At 45.4% G+C, this 23,518-nt stretch overlaps 1 protein-coding gene across 6 annotated transcripts in view; it reads left to right on the top strand.

Annotated features, from left to right (window-relative positions):
• Positions 1-23,518, top strand: part of LIPE (lipase E, hormone sensitive type) — a 99,924-nt gene that overhangs the window by 59,408 nt on the left and 16,998 nt on the right. For 5 of the 6 annotated variants that reach the window (XM_068241518.1, XM_068241513.1, XM_068241516.1 and 2 more), the window contains exons 3-6: positions 9,741-9,831; positions 13,583-13,609; positions 15,139-15,284; positions 22,423-22,608. In XM_068241518.1, the coding sequence (XP_068097619.1) occupies positions 9,741-9,831; positions 13,583-13,609; positions 15,139-15,284; positions 22,423-22,608 (450 nt within the window). The remainder of the gene's footprint in view (positions 1-9,740; positions 9,832-13,582; positions 13,610-15,138; positions 15,285-22,422; positions 22,609-23,518) is intronic. The other variant, XM_068241514.1, reaches the window with a different exon arrangement.

The raw sequence follows: 23,518 nt of genomic DNA, 5'->3' as shown, positions 1-23,518 counted from the left end.
AATTACCCCACCTGTGCATGTTTGTGGTTTTCTGCAAAACATGTACTGTTGGTGGGCATTGAGGACAGGGTTGGGGAACACTGCACTAGGGTACACTCTATAGGCAGTAGCAGTGTTAGGGAGTCTTGCCCAAGCACTCCTTATTGAAATAGGTGCTGGCTTACTGAACAAGAATAGATTTGCACCCACGTCCCCGGTGTCAGAGGCAGAGCCCTTTACCAGTACACTATCCAGCAGCACCAGCACTGCACAGATCAGTAGTTTCGATGCAGCAGGTTTGTTGCTTCATTTTCCATGGACTGTCCCTTTGTGTGGGAGATTCCCGGTTTCCTGGCACTGAGCTGCCTGTGGCCATGACCTTCCTGGAACTCTTCTCTCCTAATGTGTGACAGTGACATCACTGCGCTGCTATTGGTGGCAGAGATAAGATGGGACACAGATTGTATGGAGCGCAGCCAGCTCTATGGCTCTCTACCTTCTCTGCTTATCCAGCAGGCCAAGGTCACTGTGTGTCATTGGAACAGTAGGACTCTAATGTCCTTTATTATAAGAGCATTACGTCCACAGGTTACTCTCAGCTTTTTACAGTTTATTATTTTTCCATATTTTTTATTCATAACATGAGGATAACGAAAGACCAGAGAGCCACTGTGCACAAGAGAGTATTCTTTCTTCTTATCTATTTTATTTTTAAAGGACACCTGAAGTGGAAGGGGTATGGAGGCTGCCATATTTAAATCCTTTTACACAAAACACATTGCCTGGTTATCCTGCTGATCCCTTGCCTCTAAAGCTCTGTGCCGAGTTGAGCTTAGAACGGACATTTAGTTGTCTGTTTTCCACTCATTGCAAAGCTGCCAGTGATTGGCTCCTATTTTATAATTAGGAGCCGTTCACAGTTGTCAGCCTGCAACAGATGTGCAGGATCTATTGCAGTAAGTGGGACGCACTTCTGTGCAGTCCAGTATAATCCTGGGCAGGCGGATACGTTCCCCATATAGCCTATGAGGTTAATGCATCTGCCCCGGGCTACTGCCGGATCACAGTGGACCATCGAAGCGGACACTACACTGGCCACACGGGCACCAAGCCTTAAAGAGGAACTCCAGCCTAAACAAACATACTGTCATTAAGTTACATTAGATATGCTAATTAAAATAAATAGGTAATATAATCTCTTACCCCACCCTGTTTTAAAAGAACAGGCAAATGTTTGATTGCATGGGGCAGCCATCTTTTTGGTTGAAAGAAGGTGACAGGGAGCATGAGACACAGTTCCAACTGTCCTGTGTGGTGATCACCCCTCCCAGTTGCTAGGCAACATGAATAACAACATAGGAAATCCCATCATGCTTTGCACAGCATCAGGGAAAAAAGCCTGGGCAGTTTTCTTTGATGGGTGGAGCTTAGCTAAAAATGCTGCTTTGGTAAGAAAAAAAAAGTTCTGATTCTGTGAAACTGTTAAAGGGAAGGTTCAGGGAGTATGAAAAAAAAATCCATATCCACTTACCTGGGGCTTCCTCCAGCCCGTGGCAGACAGGAGGTTCCCTGGCCGACCCGACCTGGCCAGGCCGGCTGCCAGGTCGGGCTCTTCTGCGCTCCGACGGGCTCTTCTGCGTCCCACACGGGCGCGCTGACGTCATCGGACGTCCTCCGGGCTGTACTGCGCAGGCGCAGAAGTACTGCGCCTGCGCAGTACAGCCCGGAGGACGTCCGATGACGTCAGCGCGCCCCCGTGAGGCGCAGATTGGAGCGCAGAAGAGCCCGACCTGGCAGCTGGGCCTGGCCAGGTCGGGTCGGCCTCCGGAGACGACCAGGAGCCTCTGGAGCGGCAGCGAGGGCACCTCCTTCCTGCCACGGGCTGGAGAAAGCCCTAGGTAAGTGGATATGGATTTTTTTTTCATACTCCCTGAATCTTCCCTTTAAAGAAACACCAAGCCTTTTTTAGTTCTGCTGAGTAGATTTTTAGTCCGGAGGTTCACTTTAAAGAGAGCCCGAGGTGGGCTCATGAAATAAAAAAAACTAGGCTACCTGATCCAGGGGGGCTGAGTGGATCAAGTAGCCTCCAAAACTGCCGCTCCTGTGAGCTCATGATGCTGGAATGAGAGATTCATTCTCTCATTCGCATAGTGCACGGAGGCGAGGGAGTGGCAGGGGCGTGGCCAGGAGAGGGCTGCCCAATGGCAGCTCTGGAAATCCTGCAGGAACGCCCCTTGCAGGCTTTTTGAACAGGGAATCCCTCTCCCACACGTTTACCTCCGAAATATCGATAGATATTGTCGCTAATCTCGGAGGGCCATAGTGGGGGGGGGGGTGCTGAGAACATGTCTCTGTGTCCCATCTGCCCCCCAAAAAAGACCTTGGGATCTCTTTAAGGTGCTCATTCATCAGGCAATATATGGGCAGATCGACAATGAGACAGAACTCTCTGTGATGTAATCTGATAGGAGAGAGATCTGTTGATTTCCCATACACCGCAGACCGATTCCCAATCAGGAATCGTCCGAACGGCGTCGCCACCTGACTTACAGACCCTATTAAATGTCCAGCTTTCATCAGCAGTGCAAATCATTTTCAATATTTTTTTATTGGAATTTCCAAAAAAATTTTAACAATATGCCAAGACATATTAAAACAATATAAAAATAAACTTACTTTTTACATTACAGCAGTCCAATGAGAAATATACTGTTGATTTTTCAAATATACATTCAGTTTCAGTTATACATAAACAGTGTATAATAACTTTCCCTTATAAATCAATGGCTAGTATCTCTTAAGATGATTGCTGAGTTTAGTATACTTGTTGCTATTTAGTTCTTAAAAGGTTAAATATGTGCATCTCTACACTTTAATAGTCAAAGCAGTGCAAATCATGTCATGCCATAGTCGGCCCTGGGCCTTACAGTTACTAAATCGTTACAACCTCAAACATATTTAGTTAAAGGGCATATTCCCAACACGCTTATAGTCTCACCTTCCCCACACTTCTAGTCAGACATCTAGGCATAAACATCCAGAATAGGGGACTTTTTACACTTTACTGGATAGGAATAACAACTGTGTAACGTTTCAAGGGATGTTTTCCACTTTTAACAGATTGTACGCCCCTTTAATGTTCTTAATTTTCTGCTTTTGTATCAGTTGTTCTCTGTCCTTGCATGCTCTTTCTGTACATTGAGAATGGACTGCAGATTACAGCTGATGACAGCTTCCTGTTTTCCTCTGGTGTTGGGAGGAGTCTGGGTACAGACATGCCTGCACAGGCCTACTGTATAGAAAAGCATTGGGTACATTGACATGTCCTTTTATCTTCTGTTCTCTGTTTTGGAAACAGTTCATTACTGGGCCTAGTGTGAAACCATCCTTATCATTTTTGTTAAAAGAATAAACGTTCATGCCTGATGAACTTGTTCTGTTTTGGAAGCCTAGAAAATGATGTACGGTGGCGTTGTGGTAAAAACTCTTGTCTTGCAGCGCTGGGTCCCTGGTTTAAATTTTGGCCAGGGCACTATCTGCTCAACGTTTGTATGTCCCCGTTCTCCCCATTTCCTCCAACATACCCCCAAAAAATACACATAAGTTAATTGGCTTTCTTTTAAAATTGGCGCAGGACTATGGAGTTAAGTGACAAGACAATATACTCTGTATAGAGCTGTGGAAGATGTCAGCACTATATAAATACTAAATAATAATAGTAAAACTGGGCAGCACGGTGGCGTAGTGGTTAGCGCTCTCGCCTTGCTGCATTGGGTCCCTGTTTCGAATCCCAGCCAGGTCAATGTCTACCGTATACAAACACTAGTGCACATGACAGGCCGGGCCCTCGAGCACTGCCACTACTCGGGACCCCAAAACCAGCATGTAACACAATAAGGGGGCACAGGCAAGCCCTGGAGCTGCCATCACCAGGAACTCACCCCTACTACTCCTTCAACTTACCAAACACCCAAAAAAAATTTCACTGACGGACAGCACTCTGCCACTTATGTAGTCTGCAGACTGCTTGTCAGCCAATAGGAGGTGCAAATACATTACACCTAGTCTGCAATACTCCATTAAGCAGAGGCTGTGCAACTACAGCCAATCGTTGGAGAGGGCTTCAGTCGCATATAGACAAGGGCTATATGACCAGCAGGGGGCAACAGCATGCAGGAATCTCCCTCTCATCTGCCTCCCTCCTAACTAACCTGTATAAGGAGCTACAAATGAAATAAAATATACAAACACTAGTGCACATGACAGGCCGGGGCCCCGAGCACTGCCACTGCTCGGGACCCCAAAACCAGCATGTAACACAATATCTGCAAGGAGTTTGTATGTTCTCCCTGTGTCTGTGTGGGTTTCCTCCGGGCACTTGGGTTTCCTCCCACATCCCAAAAAAATGACAGATAAGTTAATGACTTCCCCTGAATTGGGCCTAGACCTATGCACAACATGACACATACATACATACATGACACATTATTATAATAGTGATTAGATTGTGAGCTCCTCTGAGGGACAGTTAGGTGACAAGACAATATACTCTGTACAGCGCTGCGTAATATGTCAGCGCTATATAAATACTTAATTAAATACAAGTAAAGCTTTTCTGTTTAATTCATGATTACACGATTACATTGCTCAGGCTGGTTTCACACTGCAAACTGGCAGTGCCGCTGCCGCGCCACACCGCCAAAACCAGGCCTTCGGGAAAAACTGCATTACTACGCGGTATTCCTCATCTGGCTTTGGGCCAAGCAGAAAGTGATGCGCGCTTGCGGTCACTCTGCTTTCGGGGTATGCGGAAGTGCACAGAAACGTATTGTAAAAATACGCTTCCACGCATGCGCGCCGCCACGTCGCATCTGTTTATTTAGGAATCCTTGCATCGCCATAGACTAACATGACTTCTAGGCCGACCCAGATCGCTGTAACTCGACACAGAAGCCGCGTAATAATGTAGTTCTGGACCTGCGACGGGGATGCAGTGAAAAAGTCACTTCCATTGTGCCGTAACGTGGCAGTATGAAAGTCTCTATAGTAAGCCAGAAGGGTTTGGAGATCAGTGGCCCATACGCTCTTTGCGATTTAAAACACGCGATTTTGCGCAGCGAAAGATTTATTTGTTTAATGAACTTTCGTTAATGTTTATCGATGCATGCGACACGTGGCGATGGTTCATTTTTGAATGATCGATGTGTCCAATTAAGTCGTTGAGGATCGTTCCGATCCTCATTGACTTGCACAGGTTTTTCATGTGATTGTGTAAACGATTGTTTGCACCCCTGCAAATGGCTCTTGCAGATTTGGCCAGATGGACAAGCGTTCGTCGGCGGATATCCCTTATACAGCTGGCCACATCTGCCGGTGGGAGCTTTACACTGCATCCAGCAGTACCACTCTTGCTGTTTGATCAATGCTTGATAGATCTCTGGGGATAACAGGTTTACCATAGAGACTGAACCTGGCAGAAATGAAATGTACTGAAGGGAAGTTTAGTTCAGGCTTGCTTTGAGAACAGGCATCAGTGCTCTGTGAATCCACTGTGGTTCTCTGCGCTAGTCCTCTGACAACAGCAGGATTAGGTAACTTCCTCCTTCTTTCTGTGAGGAAATTGGAAGATTGGCGACACCACCAATATTGTTAAAACAGAACACTAAAAATTTGCGCTGTGCTAAAAACACATGCTGATATCCCCCAGGAAGCCTTTGTGTAGATGATCATCCAGTCTTATCTTCCATGAAGGCTGCCACATCCCACCGCCTCTGGTAACAGGAATTATGGGTGATGGTAGGGGCTGTCTTTGATTGACAGGGCCACTACCCACTTATCTTTCCTGTTACCAGAATGGACATCAGAGGATGGGGACGCCCCATCAGGCCATCTCACAGCTGTGCTGGGGAAGGACACCTGTGCAGTAAGAGAGGCAGGCCACATACCAGCCGAGCCTTCTTGGGGGGGAGGGGGGGCAATATTTGCAGAAGACAAACCTGCATACGTAACAATGCCTTTAAAATGTAACTACACTTTTGCACAGGACAGAAGGAAAACAGAGAAATGCACCCTGTATGTACTTATTTTAACCTGTCTAATTCCCTCTCATCTGTGACTAATCACCACTGTAATTTAATCCCTCTGAGATGTCAGATCAGGACTCTCCTCTGCCACGGCAAAGATGCTAATTTGTAGACACAGGATGTTAACACTATGTCTGCATCCATGAAAGCAGGAAGTAGACACTGCACATGCATTGCTGGAGTTCTGTAAGCTGTACCAAAGAAATGTTTTTCTTTAAAGGTTATTGTGCTGTTACGTACCTTTCAGAGCAGAGAGGAAGTCCTGAACTCAGGTCCGCTTTAATGGACACCTGAAGTGAGAAGCATTTGGTGGCTGCCATATTTATTTCCTTTTAGGGCTCGTTTCCAGTACTGTTTCCAAGTCGCCGGGAGAAACGCAGCCTATTCCGTCAATAGCATGTCGGTGCGATTCTGGGCGCATTCAAATCCCTATAGCAGTGCATGGCATGGCTATAAAGATTCGGCTGCTTTAAAGGACACCGGAACTGAGAGACATATGGAGGCTGCCATATTTATTTCAGTTGCCTGGCTATCCTGCCGATATTTTTGGCTGTAGTAGTGTCTGAAAAGTGAGACAAGCATGCAGCTAATCCAGTCAGAAACATCTGATCTGCTGCTTGTTCAGGATCTATGGCTAGATGTATTAGAGGCAAGCCGCATCACACCACATAAATCAGCCTCCATAGGACCCTGCGTTACAGTAGGGTGTCGGGGTCATATGCATAGCGCCGTCCCACAGTCAGTGACACACTTCCTGCTTGGCAGTAAGTGCGTCACTGGGATTCCCGTCGGTCTGCGCATGTGCGCCGGGTTGCACCGCGTTCTCGTCCTCACTTACTGCGTCGCCCATTGACTTTAGAGATGGGAAGTTCTGATCTTTTCAATGATCCGGATGATTCGAATCGGATCATTGAAAAGATCCGCATCTTTGATCCGAATCTCGGATCATTTTACTACTGAAGCATTCGGGGGTGAAATGACTAGCAGGACAGGTCTTTCCCTGCTGTGGACAGGAGAAGGGGAGGGGGGTGGACACACAGAGAAGGGGAGAAGATGGACAGAGGGCAGGGAGTGGACAGAGGAGGGACGAGCAGAGAGCAGAAATGTTTGCTTGCACACAATACCCACATGCTGCAGTCATATGCTTTACATGTATTTCACCTATATGCTCATCTGTATACTTTGAATGCAAACATCGCACAGTGAAAGAAAGCATTCCCCAAAGCATTCCCCGAAGATAAGTGCAGCTGTTTAGAGCAGTGCAGGAGGATCATATTGCCCTTCAGTCACAGTGCCTGCAAAGTTACTGAGCTGTGCTGAGCTGAGCCATAAGCTTCCCATGTGATCACTGTGCACAACTACGGAACAGACAGCCTATAATGAGCAGCACATTTCAGCCAGTATGTGTGCTCTACACATATCTGGCAGTGGCACCCATGTCCCCTCTACCTGTCCCTGCAAGGCTGGCTCCCCTGAGTCCCCTCCAACAGAGCGATCAATCTCTGCTCTGCTTCCAGGACCCCGCTGCCCGCTGAGAGGGGGCGTGTCGCTCCTGGCCCCGCTCCTTTTGCGATCCGAATCACTCATTTTGATGATTCGGATGAATTGACTCACAAATTAGATTCGGATCAAAGATCCGAATCGTTCATGATCCGGACAACACTAATTGACTTGCATTACAGCACAATCCATGCGGTAGGCACGGATCTTGTGAAAAGGTGCTGCAGACTTTGGGTTGGGAATGCAGCGATTTTGATCGCGGGAACTGCTGTGCAAGTATCCATAGACCTGCATGGGCCTTGCGGCGGGGAAGTGTATCATGGTGTGACGCAAGTGTGCAAGGGGCCTAAAAGGAAATAAATATGTCAGCCTCCAAATCCCTCTCACATCAGGTTATTCAAGCAAGATAATTCCCTGCATAAAGTACGAAATAATTTGTGTAGTACCAAAATAACTTTTAAAAAATAATTTGAAGTAGCTCTAAACTTGAAGCAAGTTGGCAGATCTCTGATAATGGTGCAACGGGGCAGTGTTTATTATGTATTTATATAGCGCCAACATATTCCGCAGCGCTTTACAAAGCACAATAAGACGACACAGGGAACATGGGTATAACCAAAAAAATGTACAGCAGAGTCTCAAGCAGCACAAATATTGCAACAAAGAGTAAACATTAGGAGGATGACCTTGCCCTTGCGAGCTTACAATCTAACGGGTAGTGGGAGGCACACTAGGAAGGATAGTTGGGAGGGGGGGGGGTTAGTAATCAGTGAGCCTTTGCCTCTGATTACATTGTGAACAGTTAAGTAAACAGGGGCTAAAAAATGTTATAAGCTTGTCTGAAAAGGTGTGTTTTAAAGGGAAACTGTAGGAGGTCGGGGGGAAAATAAGTTGAACTTACCTGGAGCTTCTAATGGTCCCCCGCAGACATCCTGTGCCCGTGCAGCCACTCACCGATGCTCCGACCCCGCCTCCAGTTTACTTCTGGAATTTCAGACTTTAAAGTCCATACTGGGCCTGCGCAGTATGCTCCTGGTGACATCATCGGGAGCGAGGACACGGCAACGCAGTCGCAGTGGTTTTCCGACTTTAAAGTCTGAAATTTTAGAAGTGAATCGGAGGCGGGGCCGGAGCTTCGCTGAGTGGCTGCACATGCACAGGATGTCTGCGGGGGACCATTAAAAGCCCCGGGTAAGGTCAACTCATTCCCCCCCCCCCCGACCCCCTACAGTATTCCTTTAAAGAGACTCCGTAACAAAAATTGCATCCTGTTTTTTATCATCCTACAAGTTCCAAAAGCTATTCTAATGTGTTCTGGCTTACTGCAGCACTTTGTACTATCACAGTCTCTGTAATAAATCAACTTATCTCTCTCTTGTCAGACTTGTCAGCCTGTGTCTGGAAGGCTGCCAAGTTCTTCAGTGTTGTGGTTCTGCTATGAACTCCCCCTTCCAGGCCCCTCTATGCTCACTGCCTGTGTATTCTTTAGATTAGAGCAGCTTCTCTCATCTTTTACAAGCTGGATAAATCGTCCTCTGAGCTGGCTGGGCTTTCACATAGTGAGGAATTACAGACAAGGGCAAAGCTGTTTGCAGGAAGAAAAGAGCAGCCTGAAACTTCAGTGCATGAGAACTGCAGGGGGAAAGAAACACACAAATGATCTCTTGAGATTCAAAAGGAATGCTGTATACAGCCTGCTTGTGTATGGATGTATTTTCTATGTGTGGACATACTGTACATCAACCTACTTCCTGTTTTGGTGGCCATTTTGTTTGTTTATAAACAAACTTTTTAAAACGTTTTTTAACCACTTTTAATGCGGCGTGGAGCGGCGAAATTGTGACAGAGGGTAATAGGAGATGTCCCCTAACGCACTGGTATGTTTACTTTTGTGTGATTTTAACAATACAGATTCTCTTTAAGAGTGCGTTTGAAGATGTCCAGGTTTGGACAGTGTGGATCCCTGGGTAAGCCCTATCCTTGCTGCCAGCATATTTAGCCTTTTTGCATCAGGCTTGCTTCCTATCACTGTGACCCTTGGCGCTGCTTGTGTCCTGTCACCTGACAGTCACCTGTAACCTTTGCTCTTGTTTCCCATGTCTGTGTGATGTTATCTCTCTGCTCCGGTTCTCACACATCAGCTGTATTTAATTTCCTGTTATTGTTTTGTGCCTGCAGTTCACTCCCTCCATCCGACCGTTCCTGCAGACCATCTCCATCGGCCTCGTGTCATTCGGGGAGAACTACAAGCGCCACGAATCTGGAATAAGTAAGTTCCTGATGACAGGAAGGGAGGCTTATTAAAGGAGCACTCTAGCTGATCTTTTCACATTCTCCTTGCCATAGTTATTTCTTTAAAAGCTGCAAAATGTTGTATTTGCGTTTGGGATAGAAACACAGAAATACTTATTTTCTACATTTGACAGTCCCTCTGTCAGCATGTCTGCTAAGGAGCAAAGGGATCCCCCTCTTCACCTTCCAAGTAAGTCCGATATAAATCTTGTAAGGTGGAAAAGGCCAAGTGAAGAAGGGGGGGGGGGGGGGGCATTGCAACCATGCTGAGCAGCTGGCAGGAATTGAACACTGACATTTTTGGACACTGTTTCTTGTACATAAAAGTTTATAGTCACCCCAGAGTCTGAATTATTTACTATAGTGGTACTTTGAAGAGAATCTGTTAAAAAAAAAAAAAAAAAAAAAACACCACTGGGGTATACTTACCTTGAGATGGGAGAACCCACTGGATTCGGCTTTCTCAACCAGGGTTCCTTGAGTACTCTGCAGGGGTTCCTTGGCATTTTCTTCCATCGTGGGGGAGGGGGGGGAGTATAATAGAGCACATTATAATAGGGTGTACTGTAAGAAACACTAAATTGTACTAAATGAGTGGCACTGTAATAGGGAGTAGTGAAATAAACAGCCTCACCTACCTTTAAGCCTTGTACTCACGAGGCACAAATGTTGCCAGTCGCAACTAAAAAAAAAAAAAGCAGCGACAGCTCGTCACCAGGTCCCTCTGTGCTGCAGCCGTACACACAGCGCACAGAGGGACAGAGATGCGGCGGAAGCTGTTGCTGAAGGTTCCTCCCCCGGCTGGAAGCTCAGTCGATGGTAAGTGTGTTGTTGTCGCTAGTCCGCATACACACGGCGGACTAGCGACAGTTGCGGCGACAGCTGTAGCAGGCGATTGACTGCGCCAATTGCCTGGCGACAGCTCCGACGGGCGACGGTTTGGGGCGTGCGCATCATACACACGGGCGACCTGTCGCTGCAACACGCGCGCGCCACGTGGTTGCGGCGACAGTTGTAGCCCGTGTGTATGGGCCATTAAAGGCTATGACAAAATAAATGCAGGGGTTCCTCCAGATCAAAGAATTGTTTGCAGGGGTTCCTCCAGGGTACAAAGGTTGAGAAAGGCTTCTCTGGATCCTTATCAGGCTTCCTCTGTCCCTCGGTTCCAGTGCTGGCAGCTCCCAAACACCAGAGAGGTAACAGGAGCAGTAGCAGCTTTCCGACTGGGCTTTGGCGGAAATAGCCGAGCCCCATTAGGTCCACTCTATGGCACATGCGACTCGTGCCTGCGCAGTAGAGTAGATCTGATCGGGCTCTACTATTTACACCAGAGTCCATTGGCAAGGCGCTGTTGCGCCTGGATTGGTGCTGGGGAAAGTAATATTGCAGGTGCTATTGCACTTAAGCGACAGCCGACAGACTTGTCGGGGGAGCCAGCGCTGGATCCCTGAGGCTAAGGAAGATGTGGGAAGGATCCAGAGGTTTCCCACTCCCGAGGTAAGTACCCCCCTGGGATGGGGGGGGGGGGGGGGGGGTTTATTACAGAGTCTCTTTAAAGAGAAACCGTAACCAAGAATTGAACTTGATCCCGATCAGTAGCTGATACCCCCTTTTACATGAGAAATCTATTCCTTTTCTCAAACGGATCATCAGGGGCTCTGTATGGCTGATTTTGTGGTGAAACTCCTCCCACAGGGTGATGTCAGCGCTTCACAGCTCTGAGGTCCTGACATCACACTGTGGGAGCCTTGTTGCATTGTGGGAAATAACAGCTGTTTCCAACTGCCAAAAAAGCAAGCAGCATCTCCTTCCACTGACATCGCCTGGCGGCAGTAAAAATGTCACCATGTGATACATGTTTGAATGTAAATCAGGGAGAGGAAAGATTTTACAATGGGCAAACACTGACTAAATCATTTATACATAATTATTGTAAAAAATGAATCACTTTTTTGTTGCATTGTTTTCACTGGAGTTCCTCTTTAAATACTGTAGGGTGGGGGGCTGCCGGCGTCCGTGTATATTGTTTACAGATCCACTACGTCCCGAATTGAGATTGATGGTAGCGTTCATCCCGATGCATTTGCCATTGATTGCAAAAGCGGAGAGCGCTTAATACAATTTTACGGGACACTGCATGTAGCCTCTAAAGTTAGTGGTAATTCTTTTCCTACTGGGTAGCAGAGAACTTTTAGACATCAGCTGCTCTATGTATGCCTGTTATGCTTTCAGCAGATTACATAGGTGTTCTTGTACATTAGATGAAATTGTGGTGAACTTATGCCCTCTAGTGACAGTTAGTAGTACTATCTTTGAGTTGTCCTCTTAATAAGCCTTTTGTAGTCAGTACATGTCAGGCTTAGTAATCTGCTTAAACGCTCCACTTGGATAATTATTCAATTAGATGTTAAAGGAGTTATCTACAACGTCAAAATAAAAATGAAAGTTGATGTGACGGCTTCTCACCATATCTGGCAGATACTTTGATTAGCTTGGATTTCATCTGTAGAGGTGTTTATTCAATGCTCATGCATTTTGAAAGACCATTATGACAGATCAAATCGAATCAATTTGTTCAATGTCCCCTGTGTGTACAGATCTTTAAACGATCTTTCCAATATATGCTATGGCACTTTCCCCATTCATCTTCCTGTGTTTAACGTTCTGATCATCAGTCATCTTCTTGCAGCCTATTGCTGTTGTCCACATCCCATCGCTAAAGATCTTTAGTGTAAAGATCATGGAAACTTCATTCGTTGGCAGTTTCCAGCAATTCAGTCTTGGAGTGGGTACTTGGCTTAATGGTCAAATCTGGTGGGCATCTAAAAGTGTATGGCCTCATTAAAGAGGATCTGTAACATTAAAAAACTCACCTCGTAGGGGGACGCCTCTGGATCCTATCGAGGCTTCCCCCGTTGTCCTGTGTCCCACGGTGGTCTCGCTGCAGCCCACGGAACAGCGGGCCTGTAAATATTTACCTTCCCTGTTCCAGCGGGGGCGCTGTTGCAGCTCTCTGCTCAGAAATAGGCGGAAATAGCCGATCACAGTCGGATCCACTGTACTGTGCAGGCGCAAGTCTCCTGCGCAGTAGAGCGGACCCGACTGAGATCGGCTATTTCCACCTATTTCCGAGCGGAGAGACGCAACAGCGCCCCCGCTGGAACAGGGAAAGGTAAATATTGCACAGCATGGCAAATTGTCGGCTGTGCATTCCGTGGGCCAGTGTGGGACGGAGGAGGACAGGGGGGAGCCTCGATAGTATCCAGGGGCTTCCCCCTACTGAGGTGAGTACCCCCCAGTGGGATTTTTTGTCATTACAGATCCGCTCTAAGTTAAAATACAACAAAACTCATTCTACAAATGTCTTTACCAATGTAGACAGTATAGATTTTCCTCTGTCAATACGATTGTTCATAGTCATCAGGAACTCTAGAGTGAGTACAGGTGTTGCCCCACGTCGCTGGCCTAACTAGTAGTGAGCATTTTTAGGGCCAGTGCAGGAAGGCCCAATTTCTATAAAAACTATTCTATTATTATAACTGCTTGCTGACTATCCTTCATTGTGTTTTTTGTTTTGTTTTTTGGTGGGGGAGGGGGGGAGGAGGTGCTGTCATTGCATTGGAGTTGCTTGAATTATGAGGTGTTTAATTGTATGTGTGTGGGGGTGGCCATGTTTGCTGTAACGTGACAGTCTCCCCTCTGTCTCCTCATTACGCTCTCACTGGCAGCTGAGGGAGCTCTTGCCGCCTACTACGGTAAGTGTGTATTCTGTGTAGTATATTCTATTTGGAGCTGTTAATCAAACAGTCTGTTTCTCAAGTTATCACTCTGACTAAAGCTGCATACCCACCAAACGAGCTTTTCACGACGAACGATCTTTCGTGATATCATGCAACATCGTTTAACAAAAGTTTGTTAAACAATGCTTAACGACGGCCAATTGCATGCGATAATCGTTTGTTTTAAGCGACCGCCATGACTGATACAATCGTGCCCTTTCGGAACGATCTACATTGACTCCTGCGTTAATTATTGCGATCGTACAACAACTTGTCTGTACTAATGTTCGCGATCGCAGAGGATTGATCGGAGAACGTTCGTTCATTGGATCGTTCGTCGGTGTGCATCTCCTCGATCCATCTTCCACCGTCTTCTACTGGGTACTTAGCTTTCAGAGAGCCTGAAGAATATTAGCGTAATGCTTAGTACACACAATGCAATTTGCCATCAGATCGACGAGTTGAATGGATCATTCCCAACATGTCTGATCTGCTCTTGATCGATAACTGGATCAATTTTGTGCACTACTGATCTGAAAATCGCTAAAGAGCAGATCGGGCATGTCTGAAATTATCCATTAGACCCAGCAATGTGATGGGAAATCTCATTGTGCATAACTGATACTTTCAGAAGGAGAAACATTTTTGAAAGCTCCATATTGCAAGTGTGTTAATGTGGCTGCTAATTATACTATTTGTCTAACTATTATTGATTGATATATGAATGATCAGAAATGATCGTTTGGGACCATTAATGGACAAAAATCTCTTAAAGCGGAATATAACCCTGCATTTCAACTTTGCTCTAAAACATTATTTACAGTATATTATATGCAACCAGCATTTTTTTTTTTTACTAGACCAGCATTGGAAGGGTTACACAGGGCTTTAAAGTTCCTGGAGATTTCTGCAGACGCATCGGAAGCTGACAGATACATTTTGTTTACATAAATGTATCTAAGTGTTGAATGTGACTCACTCTCTCTGACTGAGAAGGAGCTGGAGGACAGCCAAAGAGTGTGTAACATTTCTCAATAGATGCATTTAACTAAATAGAATGTAACAATCTGAACTTCTGCATATCTCCCGACGGAACTTTAAACCTCTGTGTTTAACCCTTCCAATGCTGGTCTAGTAAAAAAAATGCTTTTTGCATATAATATGCTGTAAATAATGTTTTAGAGCAAAGTTGAAATGCAGGGTTATATTCCGCTTTAACCAATCATATCAGATTAGTGAAATCGATCCGATTTTTTTGATTGATCCCCTTAGATCGACATCTACCTTGGATAACATCTTTTTCTGTATTTTCCTTTTGCTGCATCTCTGTGGCTTATGTGACCAGAGTTAACGACATGTACTACCGTATGACCATCTTACAGTTGCTAGACTGAGCGGATAGTCATGCAATGTCAGGCCTAGTAGACCGTATCACTGGTGATGTTGCAGGATGTCTCTCCAGCAAGCAGGCAGATGTATGAATTGTGTTTGTACCTCCCTCACAGGTGTAGCCGCCAGCTCCTTCTTTATAAGCGGACGATACGCCATAGACCCAGAGCTGCGAGGAGCAGAGTTCGAGAGGATAACCCAGAATCTAGATGTGAACTTTTGGAAGAGTTTTTGGAACATCACAGAGATGGAGGTTCTGACGGTGAGTAGCAGATATGTGCAGACCAGAACGGGAGCCTAGTATAAAGATAAAGCTGTGACCTTGGCTCATTCACATGAACAGTTATACTGCTCAGTCCCACCTCTGATTTGCTAAGGAGCAAGCACTAGTCATTAGCTGTGGACTGCAGTGGGATGGTGCTTTTTGTAACCACTTGTGTGTCTATAGTTGACGCATGACATAGTAACTGCACTGTAAAGAACCGCTGTACCTAACACTGAATCAAGTGTCATACTGCGAGCATGTCGAATCCAGCGCACGAGATTTGGGCGCAGCCGGCGCCACCATAGAGCGTAATAGGAATTACGGCTATAGCGGTGCACAGTCAGTAACTTTGGCGACGTCAGAAGACTTGAGCTGAAGTTACTTTTAAAACACTGTAATTCAGCCACCAGCAGTAGCTGTAAGCCAAATTACATAATTCCCCACCATCCACATGGACCTGGAGGGGGAATAGTAATGAATGCCGCCGGGACTTGTGCAGGAGCAGGATAAGCCATATATTGGCTGGACCCAAGTTTCCCGGCGGCGATTTCATACATATACCCATACTGCTATTCGTACCAAATTTTTGCAGCGGCATGTAAGCTCACATGACTCCCTACTTCCACCTGCCTGTCTGAATCAATCCTATGGGCTCGATTCACAAAGCGGTGCTATCCCAGTTAGAGACTTTAGGCGTGATAACCATTGCACCACGCTGGTGAAAAGCCAGTTTAGGTGTGATAAGTTTAGATAAGTGTAGATAGAGTGCAATGTCCCGCACGCAAAGCAGCACCATTAAACTCTATGCGAAGTGCACCAGACTTTGCTAGCGCAAAACTTTTGATCAGCTGTGCACTGCGGTGTTAACGCAGTTGGTGCTTAAACTTATCACACCTAAACTTATCACACCTAAACTTATTATGCCTAAACTTATCACACCTAAACGTATCACGCCTAAACGTATCGCGCCTAAACGTATCGCGCCTAAACGTATCACGCCTAAACTTATCACGCCTAAACTTATCACGCCTAAACTTATCACGCCTAAACTTATCACGCCTAAACTTATCACGCCTAAACTTATCACGCCTAAACTTATCACGCCTAAACTTATCACGCCTAAACTTATCACGCCTAAACTTATCACGCCTAAACTTATCACGCCTAAACTTATCACGCCTAAACTTATCACGCCTAAACTTATCACACCTAAACTTATCACACCTAAACTTATCATGCCTAAACTGAGTTTAGGCGTGATAAAGGGCTTTTCACCAGGGTGCTAACTGTTAGCACCGCTTTGTGAATCAGGCCCTATATTTGGCCAAAAATGGGTGCATTTTTTCAGCTTTTTGGGCAGCTCGATTTGACTTTATTAACCTGTTAATTCCAACTTCGCTGATCGGGAAAATTATAAACAGTCTGTTAAGCAAAAGTGTCACTAGGAGCTGCGGTTAGTGATTGTCCAGGGGGTGAAATCTATTACCGGTTTGGGCTTCACTCAGGAAACGTTAGAATTCAGTTTATCAAATCACACATACACATTTGCACGTTACCATGGCTTGATATCCGATTTATTAAAAACACACAAGCACACGTATTTGGCATCAGGCAATCCCCACCTGTGTCAGGGGACTTTGCTGTACTAACCACTTTCCCGTCATCTCACACACAGTTATTGGTTACCTGAGGATGAAGTAACTACCAGTTAAAATTGTATTTTACAGTTTTAAGTCATTCAAAGATGGTGCAGAAGGAAAAAAGTGATTTCTAACTGAAAGTGTCAAAAACAGAAACGAAACCAAGAGCCAAATATGGTGAAATCATTCCCGATGTTAAAGGGGGATCAAAAAATGTTAAGAGATATATTGACATTATAGGGTCACCCTGATAGGCGACCACTAAACATGTAGGTGGGGAGGACTAACCCAACCCTACTCAGGTGAAGAGGTCGCTCTCTGGGGTAGGGTGGGTTAACAACGCTCCACCAAGTGTGGACAAAAGCAATGGCCAATCCAGATAACAGAAGCACCAGCTATATAAAATACATATAAAATATATATATATATAATTTAATATATATAAAATAGTTAAAAGGCTGGATTTGCCCCTCCAGTAGGAGCCACGATCAATGGTATTTGTATAGACTTTATTGGGGGAAAAAATGCTCAAGGATGCAACGTGTTTCACAGGACCACCCCGCTTCATCAGACAAAATACAGAGGAGGGTTCACACATGATAAAATAAGTACTCTTTAAAGAGGAGCTGTCAGCCATACTATCTCAGAAAAATAGCACATATATCTATATATATAAAATCGGATGTATGTATGTATGTATGTATGTATGTGTGTATGTGCCGTGATCACGCCAAAACGGCTTGACCGATTTGAACGAAACTTGGTACACAGATCCCTTACTACCTGGGATGATATGTTCTGGGGGTCTCGCGTCCCCCCTGCACACCTGGGCGGAGCTACAAACAGCAAATCAGATTCCACCCATTCAAGTCAATGGAAAAAATGTAAAAGGCTGCCATTCTCACAGTAATCAAGCCAGAGTCCCCACACTTGGCACAGTTGGTCACTTGGTGACCGAGGTTACAAACCCAGGAAAAGTGGGCGGAGCATAAAACAGCAAATCAAATTTCAGCCGTTCATTTTAAATGGTAAAATGTAAACTGCAGCCATTCTTAGACCGTTAATCGCAGGGTTCTCAAACTTGCCACACTTGGCCACTGGGTGAATGCGATTAAGATTCAAGAAAATGGGTGGAGCCTACAACAGCCAATCAAAATTCACCTATTGATTTTCAAGGGGAATATTTAAACTGCTGCTATTCTTACACTTTTAATGGCAGAGACTTCAAACTTGCTACAGTCGGTCATTGGGTAACTGGGGTCCAAATTCACTAAAGGGGCGGGGCCACATACAGCCAATCAGATTTCCTTCGTGGATAAACTGCTTCTAATCACACATTTTTGATGCCAGGAACCTGAAAGCTCACAAACTTGGTCATTGAGTGACTGTGGGTCAAGGTTACAAAAAGTGGGCGGAGCCAAAACAACTTTTACTGGGAAAATATAAACTGCAGCCATTATTACACCGTTTAATGGCAGGGTTCTCAAAGTTTGCACAGTTGGTCATTGAGTGACAGATTAGGATTTTGGAAGGTGGGTGGAGCCTACAACAGCCAATAAAATTTCACCTTTTGATTTTCAAAGGGAATGTTTCATCTGCTACCATTCTCTTATACTGGTAATAGCAGATGCCTCAAACCTGGTACAGTTGGTCACTGGGTGACTAGGGTCCAAATTCAGGAAGGGGGCAAAGCCACAAAAAGCCAGATTTGTTTATTTTTCAATGGGAATATACAAAGTATTGATACCAAGGACCCCAAAGCTGATAAACTTGATAATTGAGTGACTGTATGTCAAGGTTAGAAAAAGTGGGCGGTGCCCACAACTTCATTTTTTACATTGCAGGGTTCCCAAACTTTACACAATTGGCCACTGGGTGACTGGGATGAATATTCAGAAATGTGGGTGGAGCCTATAACAGCCAATCAAAATGTACCTATTGATTTTCAAGGGGAATATTCACATTGCTACCATTCTTACACTGTTAGTGGCAGAGGCCTCAAACCTGATACAGTCAGTCATTGGGTGACTGGGGTCCAAATTCACTAAAGGGGTGGAGCCACAAACAGCCAATCAGATTTGTTAGATTGATTTCAGCCATTCTGTTATTGGCAGGGTTCTCAAACGTGACACAGTTGGCCACTGGGTGACTGGGACTAATATTCAGAAAAGTGGGAATATTTACATTGCTGCCATTCATGCACTCTTAATAGCAGCACAGGCCTAACATCTGCTACAGTCAGTCACTGGGAGACTGGGGTTTAAATTCTGAAGGGAGCGGGCCAAAAACAGCCAATCAGATTTGTTTAATTTCAATGGTAAAATGCAACTTATTGATGCCAAACACCCCAAAGCTCATAAACTTGGTCATTAAGTGACTGTATGTCAAGATTAGAAATAGTGGGCGGAGCCAAAAACAACTAACTTTTTACATGGGGAAATGTAAACTGCAGCTTTTCTTACACTGTTAATGGCAGGGTTCTCAAACTTCACACAGTTGGTCACTGGGTGACTAGGATTAATATTTGGAAAAGTAGGTGGAGCCTACAAGAGCCAATCAAAATTCACCTATTGATTTTCAAGGGGAATATTGAAACTGCAGCCATTCTCACACTGTTAATAGCAGAGGCCTCAAACCTGCTACAGTCGGTCGTTAAGTGTTTGGGATTCAAATTCAGTAAAGGGGCGGAGCCAAAAACAGCCAGATTTCTTTGCTGGATAAACTGCTTCCATTAGCACAATTTTGATGCCAGGAACCCAAAAGCTCACAAACTTGGTCATTGAGTAGTGACTGTGTGTCAAGGTTACAAAAAGTGGGTGGAGTTCAAAACAGATTTTTCCGGGAAATTGTAAACTGCAGCCCTTCTTCACTGTTAATGGCAGGGTTCTCAAACTTAGCATAGCTGGTTACTGGGTGACTGGGATTAATATTCAGAAAAGTGGGTGGAGTCTAAAAAGGCCAATCAAAAATCACATGTCACTTTTCAAGTGGAATATTAAAATTGCTGCCATTCTTGCACTGTTAATGGCACAAGCCTCAAACCTGGTACAGTTGGTCATTGGGTCACTGAGGTTCAAATTCAAAAAAGGGACAGAGCCACAAACAGTGAATCAGATTTGTTTCATTTCATGGGAAAATACAAATTATTGATGGCAAGGACCCCAAAACTCACAAACTTGGGCATTGAGTGACTCTATGTCCAGGTTACAAAAAGTGGGTGGAGCCAAAAACAAATTTCACTGGGAAAGTGTAAACTGCAGCCCTTCTTACACAGTTTATTTCAGGGTTCCCAATCTTTGCCCAGATGATCACTGAGTGACTGAGATTAATATTCAGGGAAGTGGGTGGAGCCTATAATAGCCAATCAAAATTCACCTGTTGATTTTCAAGTGGAATATTTAAATTGCTGCCATTTTTACACTGTTAATAGCAGATGCCTCAAACCTGCTACAGTTGGTCATTGGGTGACTGGGGTTCAAATGCTGGAGAGGGGTGGTGCCACAAACAGCCTATCTGATTTGTTTAATTTCTATGGGAATATACAAATTATTGATGCCAAGGACCCCAAAGCTCACAAACTTGGCCATTGAGTGTTTGTGTGTTTTAAAGAGACTCTGTAACATTCAAAAGATCCCCTGGGGGGTACTCACCTCGGGTGGGGGAAGCCTCCGGATCCTAATGAGGCTTCCCACGCCGTCCTCTGTCCCACGGGGGTCTCTCCGCAGCCCTCCGAACAGCCGGCGACTGTGCCGACTGTCATTTCAATATTTACCTTTGCTGGCTCCAGCGGGGGCGCTGTGGCGGCTTTCCATTCCGAACTACATGGAAATACCCGATCTCATTCGGGTCCGCTCTACTGCGCAGGCGCAGGAAACTTGCGCCTGCGCAGTAGAGCGGACCCGACGGCGATCGGGTATTTCCGTGTAGTTCGGAGCCGACAGCCGTCAGAGCGCCTGCGCAGGAGCCAGGAAGGTAAATATTGACGTCACCGCTGCCCGGACTCCACGGAGGGCTGCAGCGAGACCCCTGACGGATGGAGGACGGCGTGGGAAGCCTCATTAGGATCCGGAGGCTTCCCCCACCCGAGGTGAGTACCCCCCAGGGGATCTTTTTATGTTACAGTTCCTCTTTAAGGTTTAGAAAGTGGGCGGAGCCAACACCAGTCAAATACATACCCGGGCAACGTCGGGTCATCAGTGGGTGGAGACAAATACAAATTTCACTGGGAAAATGTAAACTGTAGCAATTCTGTTAATGGCAGGGTTTTTAAACGTTGCACAGTTGGTCACTGGGTGACTGGGTTTAATATTCAGAAAAGTGGGTGGAGCCTACAAAATTGAATCAAACTTCACCTATTGCTTTTCAAGGGGAATATTTAATTGCTGCCATTCTTGCACTGTTAAGTAGCAAACCTGGTACAGTTGGTTATTGGGTGACTGGGGTTCAAATTCAGAAAAGGGGTTGGAGCCACACACAGCCAATTAGATTTGTTTCATTTCAATGCAAATTATTGATGCCAAACAATGCAAAGCTCACAAACTTGGTCAGTGAGTAATTGAGTAACTGTGTGTTATGCTGGGAATACACGTTAAGTTTTTACTTTAGATAGATGGGTTCGATAGATAAATTCCAACCTGTTGGATCTGGTCGATTCTACTTTCGTTTCGATTCTCCTCATTCAAGTGAATGTAATTGATAAGAAAAGATAAGGAATCGAGAGGGGAAATCGAGCAGTGAATCGAGAGTAGAATCGATCGAAAGCGAAAACGACGGCAAAAACGAACGCAAAAACGCATCGTGTATTCCCAGCATTAGGGTTAGAAAAAGTAGGCGGAGCCAACACCAGCCAAATACATTCCCGGGCAACGCCGGGCAATCAGCTTGTAAGTAGATAAATACTTGCTTTACTTATATAACATATGTATTGCACTTTCCACGTTTTGATTTTAGTGATTTTTCTACAGTTAAAAAAGCGACAATCCTTCTTAGCATTTCCCATTTAACTGTGGCTATTTTGAAGCCAATCCTGATGTAATTTCCTCCCTTACTCTCCTCTGCCCGATTGTGTATGCATTGCCCGCCATTCACTATAGAAAGTGCATTGTCTCAGCATGAGAATATTGGCCAATCAGAGAGGAACAGAGGTGTGGGAGGGGAAAACAGGAGGAAAAGAGGCTTCTGCCAATCAAGTTGCATTAGTTAAGTCTGAGGGAAAAGTAGAGAAGCAAAAAAGGACAACCCAGCATGCCCTGCAACTTCCTTTGTGCGGCAGATGTACCAAATAAGAGTCAGGTAAACTGGGGAATGATCATTTATTAACAAGAAAAGTAATAGAGATTTTAACTTTTGGATTGCCTGACTAGCATCCTTATTACTTGTTCAACAGATAAAAATAAATAATTGATTTTTGATTTTATGCCTGACAGTTACAATGATGTTACAGCTTTTTACTGCAATGGCCATATTTATGAAGTAAATGGTCTCTTTCTCCCCAGTCTCTGGTTGGAATAGCTTCTACTACCGTCCGAATCAACAAGACCCTGACTGTGCCGCCGGAGCCACTGGAGATCCCTCTGTTGTCCGATCCGCAGCTCACCGTCACCATCAACCCTCCTGTGGCTCACACCGGGCCCGGCCCCGTCCACATGCGCCTCATCTCTTACCAGCTGCGCGAGGGCCAGGTCAGTCATACCCTCCTACAGCACAATGCAGATTGTTGTATTTCTACCATTCACTTCCCAAAGAAAATATTAGCAGCTGTAGAGTGAAGTTGAAGGATACCATTTGATGGCATACCCGGTAATCCGCTAATCTTTACAGTGTCTTAGTATAGCACCAAGTTGCAGGGGGCCCAGAAGCCATAGGGAGCCCTGTGGGGGGAGATGTTTCTTTTCCCAGTCCTGAGAGGCTGACAACTAAGGGCACGGAGAGAAAAAACGCTCTGCTCTCTGCACAGTTCTTCTAATGACTGCATCTGCTCAGCCACTGATAAGGAATCCTACAAAGTTTTGCAGACAGAGATTTGTAGACAGTCCCTATTCAGTGTTCAGCAGGGTCTTGTGTTCAGTGCTGCTCTGCCCCCAACCTCTCTACCCCTGTAGCTGTGCTGTGTATTGTAGTGATGCTTGAAGATACTGAGTACAGAGAGAAAAATTTCTATTTCTGCTCTCTGCACAATTGTTCTATTGACTGCATCTGCTATTTCTGCTCTCTGCACAATTGGTTCTATTGACTGCATCTGCTCAGCAACCGATAGGGAATCCTACAAAGGGGGCCCCATCCAAAGTTTTGTAGGGAGGCCCAGCGATTTCTAGTTACGCCCCTGTATAGCACATAATGACTAGGGTTGCACCTTCATCCAAAGATCTGAAATCTCTGCTTAGAGGAGAGGGATGAGTATGCTCACCTGCTCTGTGGCACCTTATAAGTTGCTTGACGCCTTAGTCCCACATTTCTTAAAGGCGCAGTCAGGGGCATTTCTGAACTAATTGGTACCCCAGGCTTAACAGCCTTTTACCCCCCTTCCCCACATACTCGTGTACACTGTATAGAGGTATACCACCCTCCTCCTCCGCAAAGCCCCGTGACATT

This window comes from Hyperolius riggenbachi, chromosome 6, assembly GCF_040937935.1.
Source record: "Hyperolius riggenbachi isolate aHypRig1 chromosome 6, aHypRig1.pri, whole genome shotgun sequence".
Taxonomy (NCBI): Eukaryota; Metazoa; Chordata; class Amphibia; order Anura; family Hyperoliidae; genus Hyperolius; species Hyperolius riggenbachi.
Note: the sequence above shows the minus strand (reverse complement) of the source record. Positions and strands in the feature narration are given on the sequence as shown.